Below are 13535 nucleotides of genomic sequence, written 5' to 3'. Positions count from 1 at the left end.
AACCTCAGAATTAGCTCAGAATTGGATTTTAGACGAAATTTGGAGGATGATCGATCTGTGAAGGGGAAAGCTGACCCACTATTTTCTGCGCAAATGTTATTTCAGGTCTTCAGCAATATCTGAGATACCCTGATGTTTTCAGTGAACTAAAAGCAGTATTGGACCAAATTAACGAGCAACATTGTTCGTTGATCTCGATAATGCATTCAACCGATCAAAACACGAAGAAAAAAGGAGCGGATTAAAGCGCAAAAGAGTTTTGAATAAGATGTTCGAACTCATCGAGCTAAATCGCGTGTGTCGAGACGCTCAATGAGCTGGCAACGAGTACAATGAAGACAAGTTCTTGATACATCACGAACCATTTTGGTTCTAAACAGTTAGAGAAGAAGAGGAGGAACTCATCGATTTTTAATCGAACTCAGACGTGTTTTCGTACAGAGTGCTGTAGGAAGACGACTTGTTGGACGCTTTAAAGCAGTGGTGCCCAGGCATAGGCATAGTGCGGGCCAAATCAGATCGCCCATGAATGCCGCGGGCCGCAATAATCTCTGACCATTCTTGTGCATAACAAAATGTAAAATATGCGATAGCAAAAAACATTTACTAGGAATCGGCACAAGAGTTAAACCGGAAAGCGTTCAGATTCACAACATGCACGAGGCATTACGACTAAATTCAGGGACTCCTATGCAGGGCTTCGACCGATCCTTTTTTTCTACCGCAGTCACACCAACGCGCATTCAAGTTCACACCGTCCGTTTAGTGGTGGAATACGAACGCTATGCATAACACAACTGGCAGTTTGCTCAGTCAAACGTCGATTGCACGCAGTAGAACGAACGCGTTCTAAAGCTTTTTAACATTTTCGTTTCGATCAAGTTGCCTTTACCTTTACCGTTTGGAGCAGCGAATGACTGCAAAACAGTCAAATGACTGGCAATCATAACGCTAACGAAAAGCAACCGCACAATCGTATGATTCAATACTACAAAAAAACAACCACTACATGTGCATGGAAGAAGTCGGTCGGACTCCGTCCAATACAAACGAATATTTTGTTTGCGTCGGACCGACGTCCGGGTGACAAACTATTACTATGAGTAGCCGATTTGGAGACAAAAAGAGAAACGAAAAAATACGTCACCGTATGCTTCCAGTCAGTTTGCAGTTTATATTCTCAAAGCGCAAAGCAAAACGGGATATTGACTGTTTGCTTTTGCTGAGATGCCGCATAAATTGTAAGACGGCAGCAGCGCAAGCGGCAGATTGACTGGATTCAAAAAACAGTCAAACGATCGTTCAAAAAGCGGAGTTTGAATGCGGAAAGTTCGCATTCACGGCAGTCACATTCAACTTGCGATGCCTTTTCAAGCCATGCTCCTATGTCATCAAAAAAAATTTTCATAAGTCCACCATCTTTCAGATCAGTCCGCGGGCTGCATGGATCATCTCGAAGGGCCACATGCGGCCCGCGGGCCGCAGTTTGGCCATCACTGCTTTAAAGCTTACTGCTGGAATGAGATCGGCCTAAATAGCGGTGCAGTTCCCATGAGAAGTTGGAAGGATTAAGGTCTGTGCCAGTTAGCGGACATTTATCAGACGACGGTCTGAGTTCAAAAATTCTCTCACACGTTTCACATTCTTCTTAGAACTCACAGGTACTCGTTAATAACCGTTTTCTCTTTATATCTTCTCATGACCTATTCGCTGACCTCTTCTAGAGCCTTCTACCACTGGTGGACTCGACGTTTTACCCAGGGCTTGAAAAGAGATCGCAACCTGACTGTGACTACGTGAATGCATACGTTTACTGCATTCAACTTGCGCTTCGAAAACGATCATTCAACTGTTTTTTTTTTAATCCAGTCAATATACCGCTTGCGAAGACTGCCACCTACAATCCATGTGGCCTCTCAAGAGATTCTAACAGTAATTTTTCCGCTTTGCGTTTAAACTACAAACTGTTTGGGAGCATAAGGTGACGTAGTTTTTTGTTTCTCTTTTGGTCTCCTAATAGGTTACCCACAGTAACGTTTAGTCGCCCGGTGTCGGTCCGAGGCAAGTAAAATGTTCGTTTGAGTCGGACGGCGTCCGATCGACTTCTCCATTGCGCATGTAGTGGTTGGTTTGTTGTAGTATTGAATCACACGATAGCATAGTTGCTTTTCGTTGGTGGAGTACCTGGCAGGCAATTGACTGCAGTCATTCGCTGCTCCAAACGGCAAAGGAAACTTGCAAACGGCTCGAAACGAAAATGTAAAAGATCAGAACGCATTCGTTTTGCTATACAATCGGAGGTATGACTGAGCGATCTGCTGGTTGTATTATGCATAACGTTCGAATTCTACACCTAACGGGCGGTGGGAATCTGAATGCGCGATGGTGTAGCTGTTGTAGAAAAAAAGGATCGGTGAAAACCCTGGTTGCTCTGCAAACTTGTCATATTTCATACCAAGCTCAATGAGAATCGTTTGTTCCAATAGGCATTGCAGTACGGCACTGATAGTGAGTAAAGTCTATCCTCACTCTTCGGATAGTCATAATTAACTGAGCGAACGCTTGTTCGACAGGTGACTTCTTTCTGTACTGAAACCTACAGTTTTAAGGCGCGCTGCAACGTATAGTCGCTTCATAATACAATAACTGTTTTACATTTCGGACAAACCCTGTGTAGTCATAGATAGAGGTGCAGGTGGTGACGTATCGGACATACTGTGAGAAGAGGCGCAAACGCAAATCTGCTGAGAAGCATTCGAGGGAAATCCACAGTAACATCGCGTAAGAGGAAGACTTCAGTGCTTTTCGCGGCGTAGCTTAGGTAACAAATTCCAGGCAGTTGACGCGAGCTTCCCGTGGTAGGTGAATAAAAACAGGCCAATGATCCATTGTGAAATTTTTTCCTTTCAATTCTACTGATAAAGGGTGTCCCACATCAAATTGCACCACGGAAAAAACGTTGAAGAAAATTACCTAATTGACGGATTCTTTTCAAGCTTTCAGACAATAAAATGTAACCCACTAGTAAGCTTTTGGCATATTTATTTCATTCAACTTCAATACCATAACCGTATGCTCGCACCTTACACATAACTCCACTCTTAAGGTTTTGTACAACATCTGACTGCAGCTTCTTCTGTACGGAAACCCACTTTTCTTCCTGTCTTCTTTAGATTTGACCTTTTTGGGATGCTTCCGTAGTGCCTGCTTCATAATAGCCCAGTATTTTTCGGTGGGACTTAGTACCGGTGCGTTGGGGAGTTCATGTCCTTGGGTACGAAACTAACCACGTTGGCTTCGTACTACTCCATGGAATCCTTTGAATAGTGGCACGAAGCTAGATCCGGCCAGAAGATCGTAGGGCCCTCGTGTTGCTTCAACAGAGGAAGCAGACGCTTCTGTAGACACTCCTTGAGGTAGTTTACAGTCCCGGTAGTCACGAACGGCGCACTCCGTTTGCCACATGAGTAGATCGCTTGCCAAATCATGTATTTCTTGCCAAACTTTGAAAGTTTCGGCATCCTTACTTTCTCCGGAACATCAAACTTGTGCTGAGCGGTCAAGTGCAGTAGCCCCGGAAGCTGCCGGAAGTCCGCCTTGACGTACGTCTCATCATCCATGATGTGACAATGAGGCTTCGTCAGCATCTCGGTGTACAGTTTCCGGGACCGTGACTTTCTCACCGTATTTTTCCGTTCGCCACGATTTGGAGCCTTTTGTACTTTGTACCTATGCAGTCCCTCCCGGTCCTTGGCTTTTTGAACGAAAGACTTGGACAGACTCAACTTTTTGGCCACATCCCTGACCGAAGCATTAGAATTCCGCCTCTACGCTTCCACGATACGCTTGTGATCCTGATCATCAATAGTACTCCCATTCTGACAGCATTTCTCCTCCAGTTCGATGCTCAGAGTTTCGTAGTAACGTTTAATCACACGACTCACCGTTGACTGCACGATTTCGAGTTGTTTTCCGTTGTCCCGATGAGAGAGCTGAGGAATCTGCACCTGGAAGCTTGCGCTAAATCAATTCGCAACGTTGCTTTTCGGGTGACGCCATTTTTTCAATTTTCGAAAAACTGACCGCGATCAAAATACAGTGTAAACAATACACTCTAAACTGCTTCTAACCAAATTTTCAAGAGAAAATACCCAATGCGTAATTTTCTACAGCGTTTCTTCCGTGGTGCAATTCGATGTGGGACACTCTTTATATACTATATAGTGGTAGAGTAAAAACAATGTTTACCCATCTTTTAGATTTTACGCTTAAAGATAAATTTTCTGACTATAAACAGAACTGCTATGTAGGTACTACCAGGGTGCTAAAAGACTTGGCAGTTTTTTGTTCGTTGTAGGAACAAATAGACATTATGCTAATACAACGATACGAATAAAATAATACTTTATTACCCACAGTAATTGGCACATGTCGACAACACGCCCTTCCGAGTTTTGTATAAAATGTCAAACGTACCTATGCGAAATCACCTCAAGCAAAATTAACCGCCAATTCATCGGCAGTTTGCCGTAACATAATGACACATGCTGTAAGCGGTGTGTAAGTTGTAAGCTATGCTATAATTGTAGCTACTAAATACTGAATCACGAATTCCGTGCTTCAGGTTCGTATTTTACAAAACCAGCACCAAGTGTTTCCAGCCAAAAGCAATTATCCTCTTCGAAAGTACGCTCTAGGGTACCTTAAGCATCCCGATTAGTAAAACGATTGCAGCATTAGGCGCACTCGATAGCCGCTAATGGAACCCACCACCGGGTTTTAATTTATGGCTGCGAAACACGAGACACCTCTTCGCCACGCCACACCGTCGTCGGATCCCAGCCCTTTCACGTGGTTAATAATTACTCTCTAAAAGAACAAAAAAAAAGCATCAGAAGCAACAAACTTACCTTCAACTTTCCCGAGCGCCAACACAAAGATGGTCTGTACCGCCGGTATCGCCCACGCCACCAGATGGAACAGATGGGACCGACTTTCGATCGCCTCGTGGCCCCACTTGAGCCCGGCTGCCAGGAACCAGGCCAACGCCAGGCAGGCCCACCAGGCGAAGGCGGCCATACAGCAGAAGTACAAAGCCATAAACAGCACAGTACAGGACGTCGACTGGCGGTGACCCTGCGGGCGTGTATGGGAAAATAGACAATTATTAATAAATGTGAAAAGAAAAATACGCTCCAACCAGGAACCACAATGTCATCCTGGAATCTGGCTCTAGCGGGTGATGCTGATGACTGACCTGAGTGATCGTCGACAGCATGTGCATCCGTCCGAGTTTGATGTGCGGCTGGAACGGTTCCCGGCAGGCCACCGTGTCACCGGCTCCGAGTCCGGCAACGTAGGCGCAGCCGACAATTAGGTAGCAAATTGCCAGGAATACAATCGGCCGCTCCGGGTAGCGGAAACGCGAAGAGTCGATCATGAAGGTCAGCACCTACAACGAATGGAAACGGCAGTGAAAAAGACGATCGCAAAAAGGGGACAAGAAAAATTAAGCCCATGATTGGTGTTTATATGTTTACTGTTGCGGTGCTGATGGAAATATTATTTTCGGAGAAAAAAGCTCAACGGTTTCGTTCTGGACATCTGCCATGCAGCAACTCTTGTGGAGAACGGCAGTTGTTGGAAAGTTTCCGTTTTTTTCGCACGGGGACAGTTTTTTTTTCTGCTTGCTTTTTCGTCGTTCAATGCGACTCGGTGCGACAAAAAGCAAGAAAGGCAATCAAACGTGAGCAAATTACATTCGCTTCATCAATCACCATCACTTTCTGAAATAAACATCCAACGAGGCCATTTGCATGCTGCTTGCATTGTAGTTCGTTATCGACATTCGCCAATCTGCTGTTGCGCTGTCGATGTCGTCAGCTCTCAAGGGGAAGCGCATCCCAGGATACGAAGAGGAATTCACCATGCTCTGCTGCCGTTGAACGTAAATACGTTTAATGGATGGTTCGGTGGATTCAATGTCGTGTATTTCAAAGCTGGTTGATTCTGCATTGCACCGATTTTGCGACACTGATTTATGAATATGAGTTCTTCGAGAAATGATTTTCTCGAAAGACATTTCCCTAAAGTGCGGATGCAAATTAATTGAACCCTGTATCTGTTAATTAGATACTCACGCTAGGAAAGAATGGTTCTGTTACGATTGTCATGTAACCATGATCACTTCTCGTGTTCTACACGCGGCACGCAAAAAAGGCAAGTACTGCAAGAAGCGAACAACCGAGCAGGTCGCTTCTACGAAAGGAAGTCATTCATCTTCAAATGAGTGTATGTTTGTGCAGAACCGCAGAACGAAACTGTGTGTTTTGATTGGAAGGGGAAAAACGCAACAAGTATTACATTTCTAGCAAATGGCAACCAATTTGTGATCTATAAATATATGCTTGCTGATGGAAGTTTACTCACCGTGAAGAGACAGCTGGCAACGCACACCGCAGCCCACGAACCGACCCAGTACTTGAGCACGGTACGTTCGTTTTCTGAGAAGAACATAGAGTTGCATGGTGCTCCACAGTCCTTGGTGACCTGACGGGGGGACGAGAAAGAGTGCAAAATATATGTTAAAGCAATACAGTCAGTTGTGTTTACATAAGGTTTAATTGAGTAGTCTAGCAAATGGCATTTCAAAGCCGCAATCCTAAATCTGTGCGAAATTAGACCAGCTTCTGCTGGTCCGTAAGATATATGATCCTCTCGATCGCATGCCCTCAACTGTGCGGTCTGGCACCGCTAGAGTAGAGAACACCTCGTCGCGTAATTAACATGTGACGCCGATCGTATGACAACCTGTAGAAATATGATAATATTTTACGCTGCTGGAAATACAGGTATTGCATGAAATGGCAATCGATATGGGTTTCCAACAGCAAGTATCCGAGATTCCAAGGCGCGCCAGATAGCTTTGAACAAAGTTTTCCCATGCAGGTTTAATTACAGATATCTGCAGGAGGTTCATCTGTTTCTATTTATTAGTGTCACACTCTGATGATTATTCATTTGATATTAATGTACTTGATATGAAACCAAATACGCTAATGAAGGGTTGCCTTGAAAAAATACAAAAATAGATTGAAAACTTTTCTTACGTTTTCCCCACATTTCTAACCGTAATCCGGGGGCACCTTGATTACCAAGCTAAAAATTTATCAGACGTACAACTAAAGCAAATTTAGTTTTTTTATAGCAGATATTAAATTGAATTAAAGTACTAACTTTCCTAAGTCGGAAGTGAATGGAAAACGATTATGCATATAAGTATTTCATACCTCGTACGAAAAAACTCGTAATAAATCGCCGCTCCTATAAAAAACCATTTTCATACTTCAAAGGGTATCCCACATCAAATTGCATGACGGAAAAAAACGCTGCTGAAAATTACCCATTGGGTATTTTCTCTTGAAAATTTGGGTAGAAGTAGTTTAGAGTGTACTGTTTACACTGCATTTTTATCACTCAAAAAACTGGCGTCACCCGAAAAGCAACGTCGCGAATTAATTTTACGCAAGCACCTGGAAAATCCTCAACTCTCTCATCGGGACATCGGAAAGCAACTCGGAATCGTGCAGTCAACGGTGTCTCGTGTGATTAAACGTTACTACGAAACTCTGAGCATCCAACGGAAGGAAAAATGCGGTCAGAATGGACGTTCTATTAGTAATCAGGATCACCACCATGACGTGGAAGCATTTAAGCGGAATCCCAATGCTTCGGTCAAGGATGTTGCCAAACAGTTGAATCTGTCCAAGTCTTTCGTTCAGAGAGGTAAGGAACGGGAGAGACTGCATACGTACCAAGTGCAGAAGACTCCAAATCGTAACGAACGGCAAAATACGGGGAAACGTCACGGGCCCGGAAACTGTGCACCCAGATGCTGACGAAGCCTCATTGTCTCATCATGGATGATGAGACTTACGTCAAGGCGGATTTCCGGCAGCTTCCGGGGCTACTGTTCTTCATCATCCAGCAAAAGTTTGATGACCCGGTGGCAGTAAGGAAGCAGAAACTTTCACTGTTTGCAAAGAAACACATGATTTGGCAAGATATCTGCTCATGTTGCAAACAGAGTGCGCCGTTCGTGACTACCGGGACTGTAAATGGGAAGATCTACCTCAAGGAGTGTCTACAAAAGCGTCTACTTCCTCTGTTGAAGCAACACTCTCGCCGGATCTTGCTTCGTGCCACTATTCAAAGGATGGCCTGGAGTGGTTCGAACGGGATCACTTTTGTACCCAACGATATGAACACCGCCAACGCAACATGCTTTACAGAAACATGCAAAGGAGGTCAAATCTGATGATGACATGAAGAAAAAGTGGGTTTCCGTACAGAAGAAGGTATAGCCAGATGTTGTACAGAACCTTATGAGTGTAATTAAGTGTAACGTGCCAGCATACGGTTATGGTATTGAAGTTGAATGAAATAAATATGCCAAAAGTTTCTTCTTCTTCTTCAGCATAGAGCCGGGGTGGCTCGTGCTGTTTCAAGCAATCGTCTCCATTCAACTCGGTCTTGGGCCACTCGTCGCCAATTTCCTAGTGTCGTCTCAGAAGTCGCAAATCGCTTTCAACCTGGTCGAGCCATCGTGCACGTTGGCCCCCCCGGTTCCTGGTGCCGGTAGGGTTGTTGAAGAGGACTATTTTCGTCGCACTGTCGTCCCCCAAGTAACAATATTAGTTTTCTGATAATCTCTATACTGTTGTTACGGCCATAGTCTTAAATCTTCTTTTAAGCCTTATAAACTTTAAAGTCTATAACAAATCAATGAAAAACATTACTTAGAACCTCAGGGGCCCATACTACAGGAACGAATTAGAACCACATTTTTAAAACCTTCTGTATCTAAATTTTACTGAACTAAATTTTATCATAGTTTTAATGGAATCCGGACAACTTGAATGAGAGCTGTAAGTAATACTATCTAGTCAAAAGCTAAGTTTTTTTGTACTCTTTTAGCGATTTTCATGACCAAATTGATAACACTACTAATAAAATTTAAAAATCCACTACAATCTCCTTACATCAGCTATAAAATCGTTTTCCAACCTAGTGGCCTACTCTTTAAAGGTCTTTAAAACTGCTTAAAAACTATTTGGAAATAGCTCCTGTATTCTTGAAGAAGATTTAATGTGAAACGCAAGTAGATTTATTACGTTCCTCTGAAATCAACTATAAAGTCAATTGGATTTTCGCTATTCGACAGCAGACACTATAAATTAATAAAGCTTTTCGATTTGTTCTCACAGCCGCCAGTTTGCTTTATGAACTTTAAAATAAATTGCTGTCCCACGAAAAGACCATTTTGATCTAGATCTTTATCAATCGTATTTTATGGCGACTTGCGTGAAATATATGAAAGAGTAAATAATTAAAAAATTTAGGGTAGTTTGCGTAGACGCAAAGCATATACGCATTAAATTTTATCGAGCATATTGGGATGATAGGTGCTTAAAATAAACGCCCCTTCAAAATACTGCAGGTTTGGTAAATTAGTGGCTCAAACAAACAAAATAAATTCGATTGTTTTTTCTCAATTTCCAGCCAAACTATTCTAATTGCTATGTATGACACGCAAACCCATTTATAATAACTTATTTTCTGCAACGCATGTTTTACTTCGAAGAAATACCTAAAAAATTTGTTTGAGGTCTAATAAAAATGCTAGAATATTAATATGGCCTGGCAAAAAAATATGTTTTCGGTGAAGAATTCTACTTAATCTTTATAATAGCAGCAATAAATCTGTTTAGTCAGAGTATTACTGTTTTAGGAGCACTACAAAACCGATAGATTCGTTGCGGTTTGACAAGCAGTCATAATGAGATCAATTTTGTATTGCTACGTCTTCCTTTGGAAATGCTCAATGCAACTTAATAAAATGTTGCAGCCAACATTTAGATTTATTGCAGCCAATGAAAACCATAACGCAAAAAATAAGACTCTTTGCAGCAATCATAAAACCATTTTCGCATTTTCGTTTTATGCAGCTTCAGTAGGATTTTGTAGGCCGCTATAAATATGTTATGACTTATTCGTCTTCGACATACCACAATAAAACTACACGTAATGAATTATTAATACCACAATACAACCGTTATGAAATTTTATTAAAACCTTGACTTTAGAATTGTTTTTTGAAAAATATTTTGGGGTGATATAAAACATGCGAATGTGTTAACAATAAAACAGCGTATGAAAAAATACGTACTCCTCAATTTTATTTGGTGCACTGCGCGACTGATCGATCAGTAATCCAAACAATTCATAATAATGATGAATTCTTTGTCGGTAAATTTTTTAACTCTTTGTGATTCACATAAGAATCAAAAGCACTCGTTAGAATTTATTATCGCCCTTGTCCGCCTATTTCTCCATTCTGATACTTTTACAAAGCTGCAACAAGTAAAACTGTTCTCAAATTGCTTTTAATTAAACTTGTTGTGTTTTTGGCAGCACGGTATAAGATCAAATACTCTGTGATCTGGTTGGTGCTAGCACTACTGTCAAAAGTGTAAGCAAATGAAGACTGCCTAGTTGTGCTTTTATAGTTTTATGTATTTTCGATTATCGTTTCGTCGTCTCGAACTTGATCTTCACTTCGTTATTGATAAGGTATGTGTTTTATCGACTACTGAATATTTCTAATGCATAATTTTAAAATTGTTTAAAATTTAAAATTCAAAATTGTGCAGACCATTGAAAGCGGAGAGGCCTGTTTGAGTGTTATCCCCAGTAAGTGGGAAATAAACGGCACATTATATTGGCCAAAAAAGCATCTCGTAGCCAAGTTATCACTGGAGGAAGACTCCGCTCCAACTGATAAATGGGAAACCTTCAATTGCATCAAAAAGCGGGAGTTTTCCAGTCGTGTTGAAGCCTGCATCGAATTGGAAAAAATGGAACAAAAATCCGACACGGAAGCGGATGACTATACATTGAACGAACAAACGCTGCACAAAGTACAACGTCGATGTGTTGAGAGAAAAACATTTTTCGGAAAACAAAATTTTAATGATCTTGCAGCTCAACAAAGTTCTTTTGCTCGAAGCGCAAAAGAAGCAGCAGGTGACGCTTCTAGTGGAATAATATTCATTGACACTGAAAATGAGGTTTGTGAGATTACGATATGTAGGCAACGTAGTTTTATTATTTTCCTTTTTGTTTACAATTTTAGATGTTTGTGGATACCAACGAAGAACAAAAGCAGCTGACAGCAGAAGATCAAAACAGTGACTCGACATCACATATCATTTATGTTGAACCCGGAGATATTATTGGCGAAACGGAAACGAACGATTCCATGTCAACCGTTATCGCGAATCAAAATTTGCTCCTCGGCAACCAGAATAAAATTATGCATTCTTTGGCAAAAATTACTACACAGATTGAGTACCTTTTGCAAGCATTTAACGAAAGAGAGTTCCATCATAATGATCCGGTTCAAACCTTCATGGAGGACTGCATCAACCCTGTTAATACGCTGGATGAGTTGGATAGTTTAGAAGATTCTTTAAAAGACGACCGGACTATGGAGAAATATAGTCGAAGCATGAACTTTGTATGTGGAACAAACGGAAAGTCCAATGGTTTGGATTGTTGCTACAAATTGGTCGACTACTTCATCACACGCCAATTTTTAGTACAGTGTTCTTGGACTGGCAGCTCCAGAATGCCTGGGGGAAAAGTCATCGCCAATGGGCCATCTTCTGCGGTTGCGGATAACGGAAAGGTTGCGTTAAAATTTTATAAAAAATTTCGTACTCTTTTCTTGAAACTAATTGTGCTGGCAGACAGGGATTTCTCAGAAATCGAGTGCGACATGTTTTTTAAACGGATTATGAAAAATAGCAAGCAACGGGTAGGCGCCAAAATGACAACCTCGAAACACAGAAATCGACCCAAAAATTTGCAATACAATCTAAAACAAAAGGCTGCTGTATTAGAAGTAGCTTTGGAAACAGCAACTACATTACTTGACGAATAAATGTGAACACTTTTATCATAAACTAACTTAATCATAAACTGTAATTTGCTTTCAAGAGATGTTCAATCTAGTTATTTAAACAATATGTTAAGTTTGAATAAAGTACTACGCGAGGATAGTTTTTAGCATATATTTATAAAAAGAAGTCACATTGTATGGAGTAAAGGAATGAATACTGTTTCTCTTTTCTCATGAACAGGAACAGCTACCATTTTACATTTGATATCGGTTACTTTGTACAGCCTTTCACTATTCTTTCTAAGAGTTGAAACATAAATGTTCAAGAATGATGACCTAACAGGTGTTTCGAAAAATGAGCCTAAATCTTGCAATGAGATGCCTTTAATGAAAATATTATTATTTTTTTCGAATGCACATTTCATTTGAACTATTTCATTTTTGTCTGTAAGGAACCACATATTAGCATGATCATTTTTCAAACAATACTCATCGAATTCTATTTGAGCGTACTTTGTTTCATCTTCCGTACTGTGTAAATTATCAGAAATGCTTTTTTGGTCGAATATCAGCTTTTTCAAACGCGGGTTTGAAGATTTTGCTTGTGATTTATGATTAACAAATAGATTAATCTCATTTATGCGTTTTGCTATTTGTGTTAGAGGATTATTTCCAGAACGAATCAAGTTTTTAATCTGATACAATTTGTTCTCAAATGGATATGCATTGAAATTTGATAAAATACCTAAGCGTTTAACGTCGTCTGCTAAATGACTGAGATTGTGAACATTGCTTGTTATAAAATCTTTTTCGTATATGTCTCCATAATATTCAATATAATGTAAAAGTAATGTTTCAGCCAAGTTAATTAAATGAGCGTATTCATTGGACGAACAAATAGTCACAGCGCAAAATAGTGATAAAAAATGTTCGTACACATCAGCTGGCAAATATTTTTTCAGTATTACTATTGATATATAGTGTAAAAATGTTCTGAACTCTAAGCCTTTCCAGTGTGCAAGACAATCCAGTCCTCGCACTGATCTATGTATTTCTGCCGGCATTTTGATCTGCAGTAGCTGTTGGGAGATTTCGGCAATTTCCCTAGCACACCACTTTGTCCTATAATTTCCAAAGCTTCCATCACGCCATCCCACCAAGCATTTTTTCATTAAACCCAAATCAATCAGGTGCAGCGAATCACCGACGGGAAAGTCATTGATCATATCGATAGGAAGTCGAAGAAGAGGTGAGTCATGCTTATGATGAGATCCATATATTTTATCACGAAAGCCAGCATTGGTTCTTTTTGGACAACACGTGCGAGGAAAGTAATTGCAGTGGGAGAGATACGAATACTCCCCGACAGTAGTGCATTTTTGGCAACCGTTTTGTGCGTTGAAATTCGCAACACCTGTAAAGTGACGATATGCATAAAGAAATATATTAGACACAAGGTAAAATGTTACCTTTAATAAATGCTCTAGCTGGAGAATCGCAAATAAAACACCGGATCAAAACAGTGAAGGAGTGTCCATTTATTTGAATTCCGTTTTTGGTGATTTCTTCCATT

The 13535-nt window shown here is 40.9% G+C and overlaps 1 protein-coding gene across 1 annotated transcript in view; it reads right to left on the bottom strand.

Moving 5' to 3' along the window:
* LOC128735551 (frizzled-like) overlaps window positions 1–13535 on the bottom strand; it is a 270534-nt gene that overhangs the window by 178460 nt on the left and 78539 nt on the right. Inside the window, exons 2-4 of the mRNA XM_053830033.1 lie at window positions 6430–6549; window positions 5258–5452; window positions 4911–5136 (exon numbers count right to left, since the gene is read on the bottom strand). Coding sequence (XP_053686008.1) covers window positions 4911–5136; window positions 5258–5452; window positions 6430–6549 — 541 coding nt within the window. The remainder of the gene's footprint in view (window positions 1–4910; window positions 5137–5257; window positions 5453–6429; window positions 6550–13535) is intronic.

This window comes from Sabethes cyaneus, chromosome 2 (assembly GCF_943734655.1).
Source record: "Sabethes cyaneus chromosome 2, idSabCyanKW18_F2, whole genome shotgun sequence".
Taxonomy (NCBI): domain Eukaryota; kingdom Metazoa; phylum Arthropoda; class Insecta; order Diptera; family Culicidae; genus Sabethes; species Sabethes cyaneus.
The sequence above is the reverse complement of the archived record's forward strand: the minus strand, read 5'-3'. Positions and strand labels throughout refer to the sequence as shown.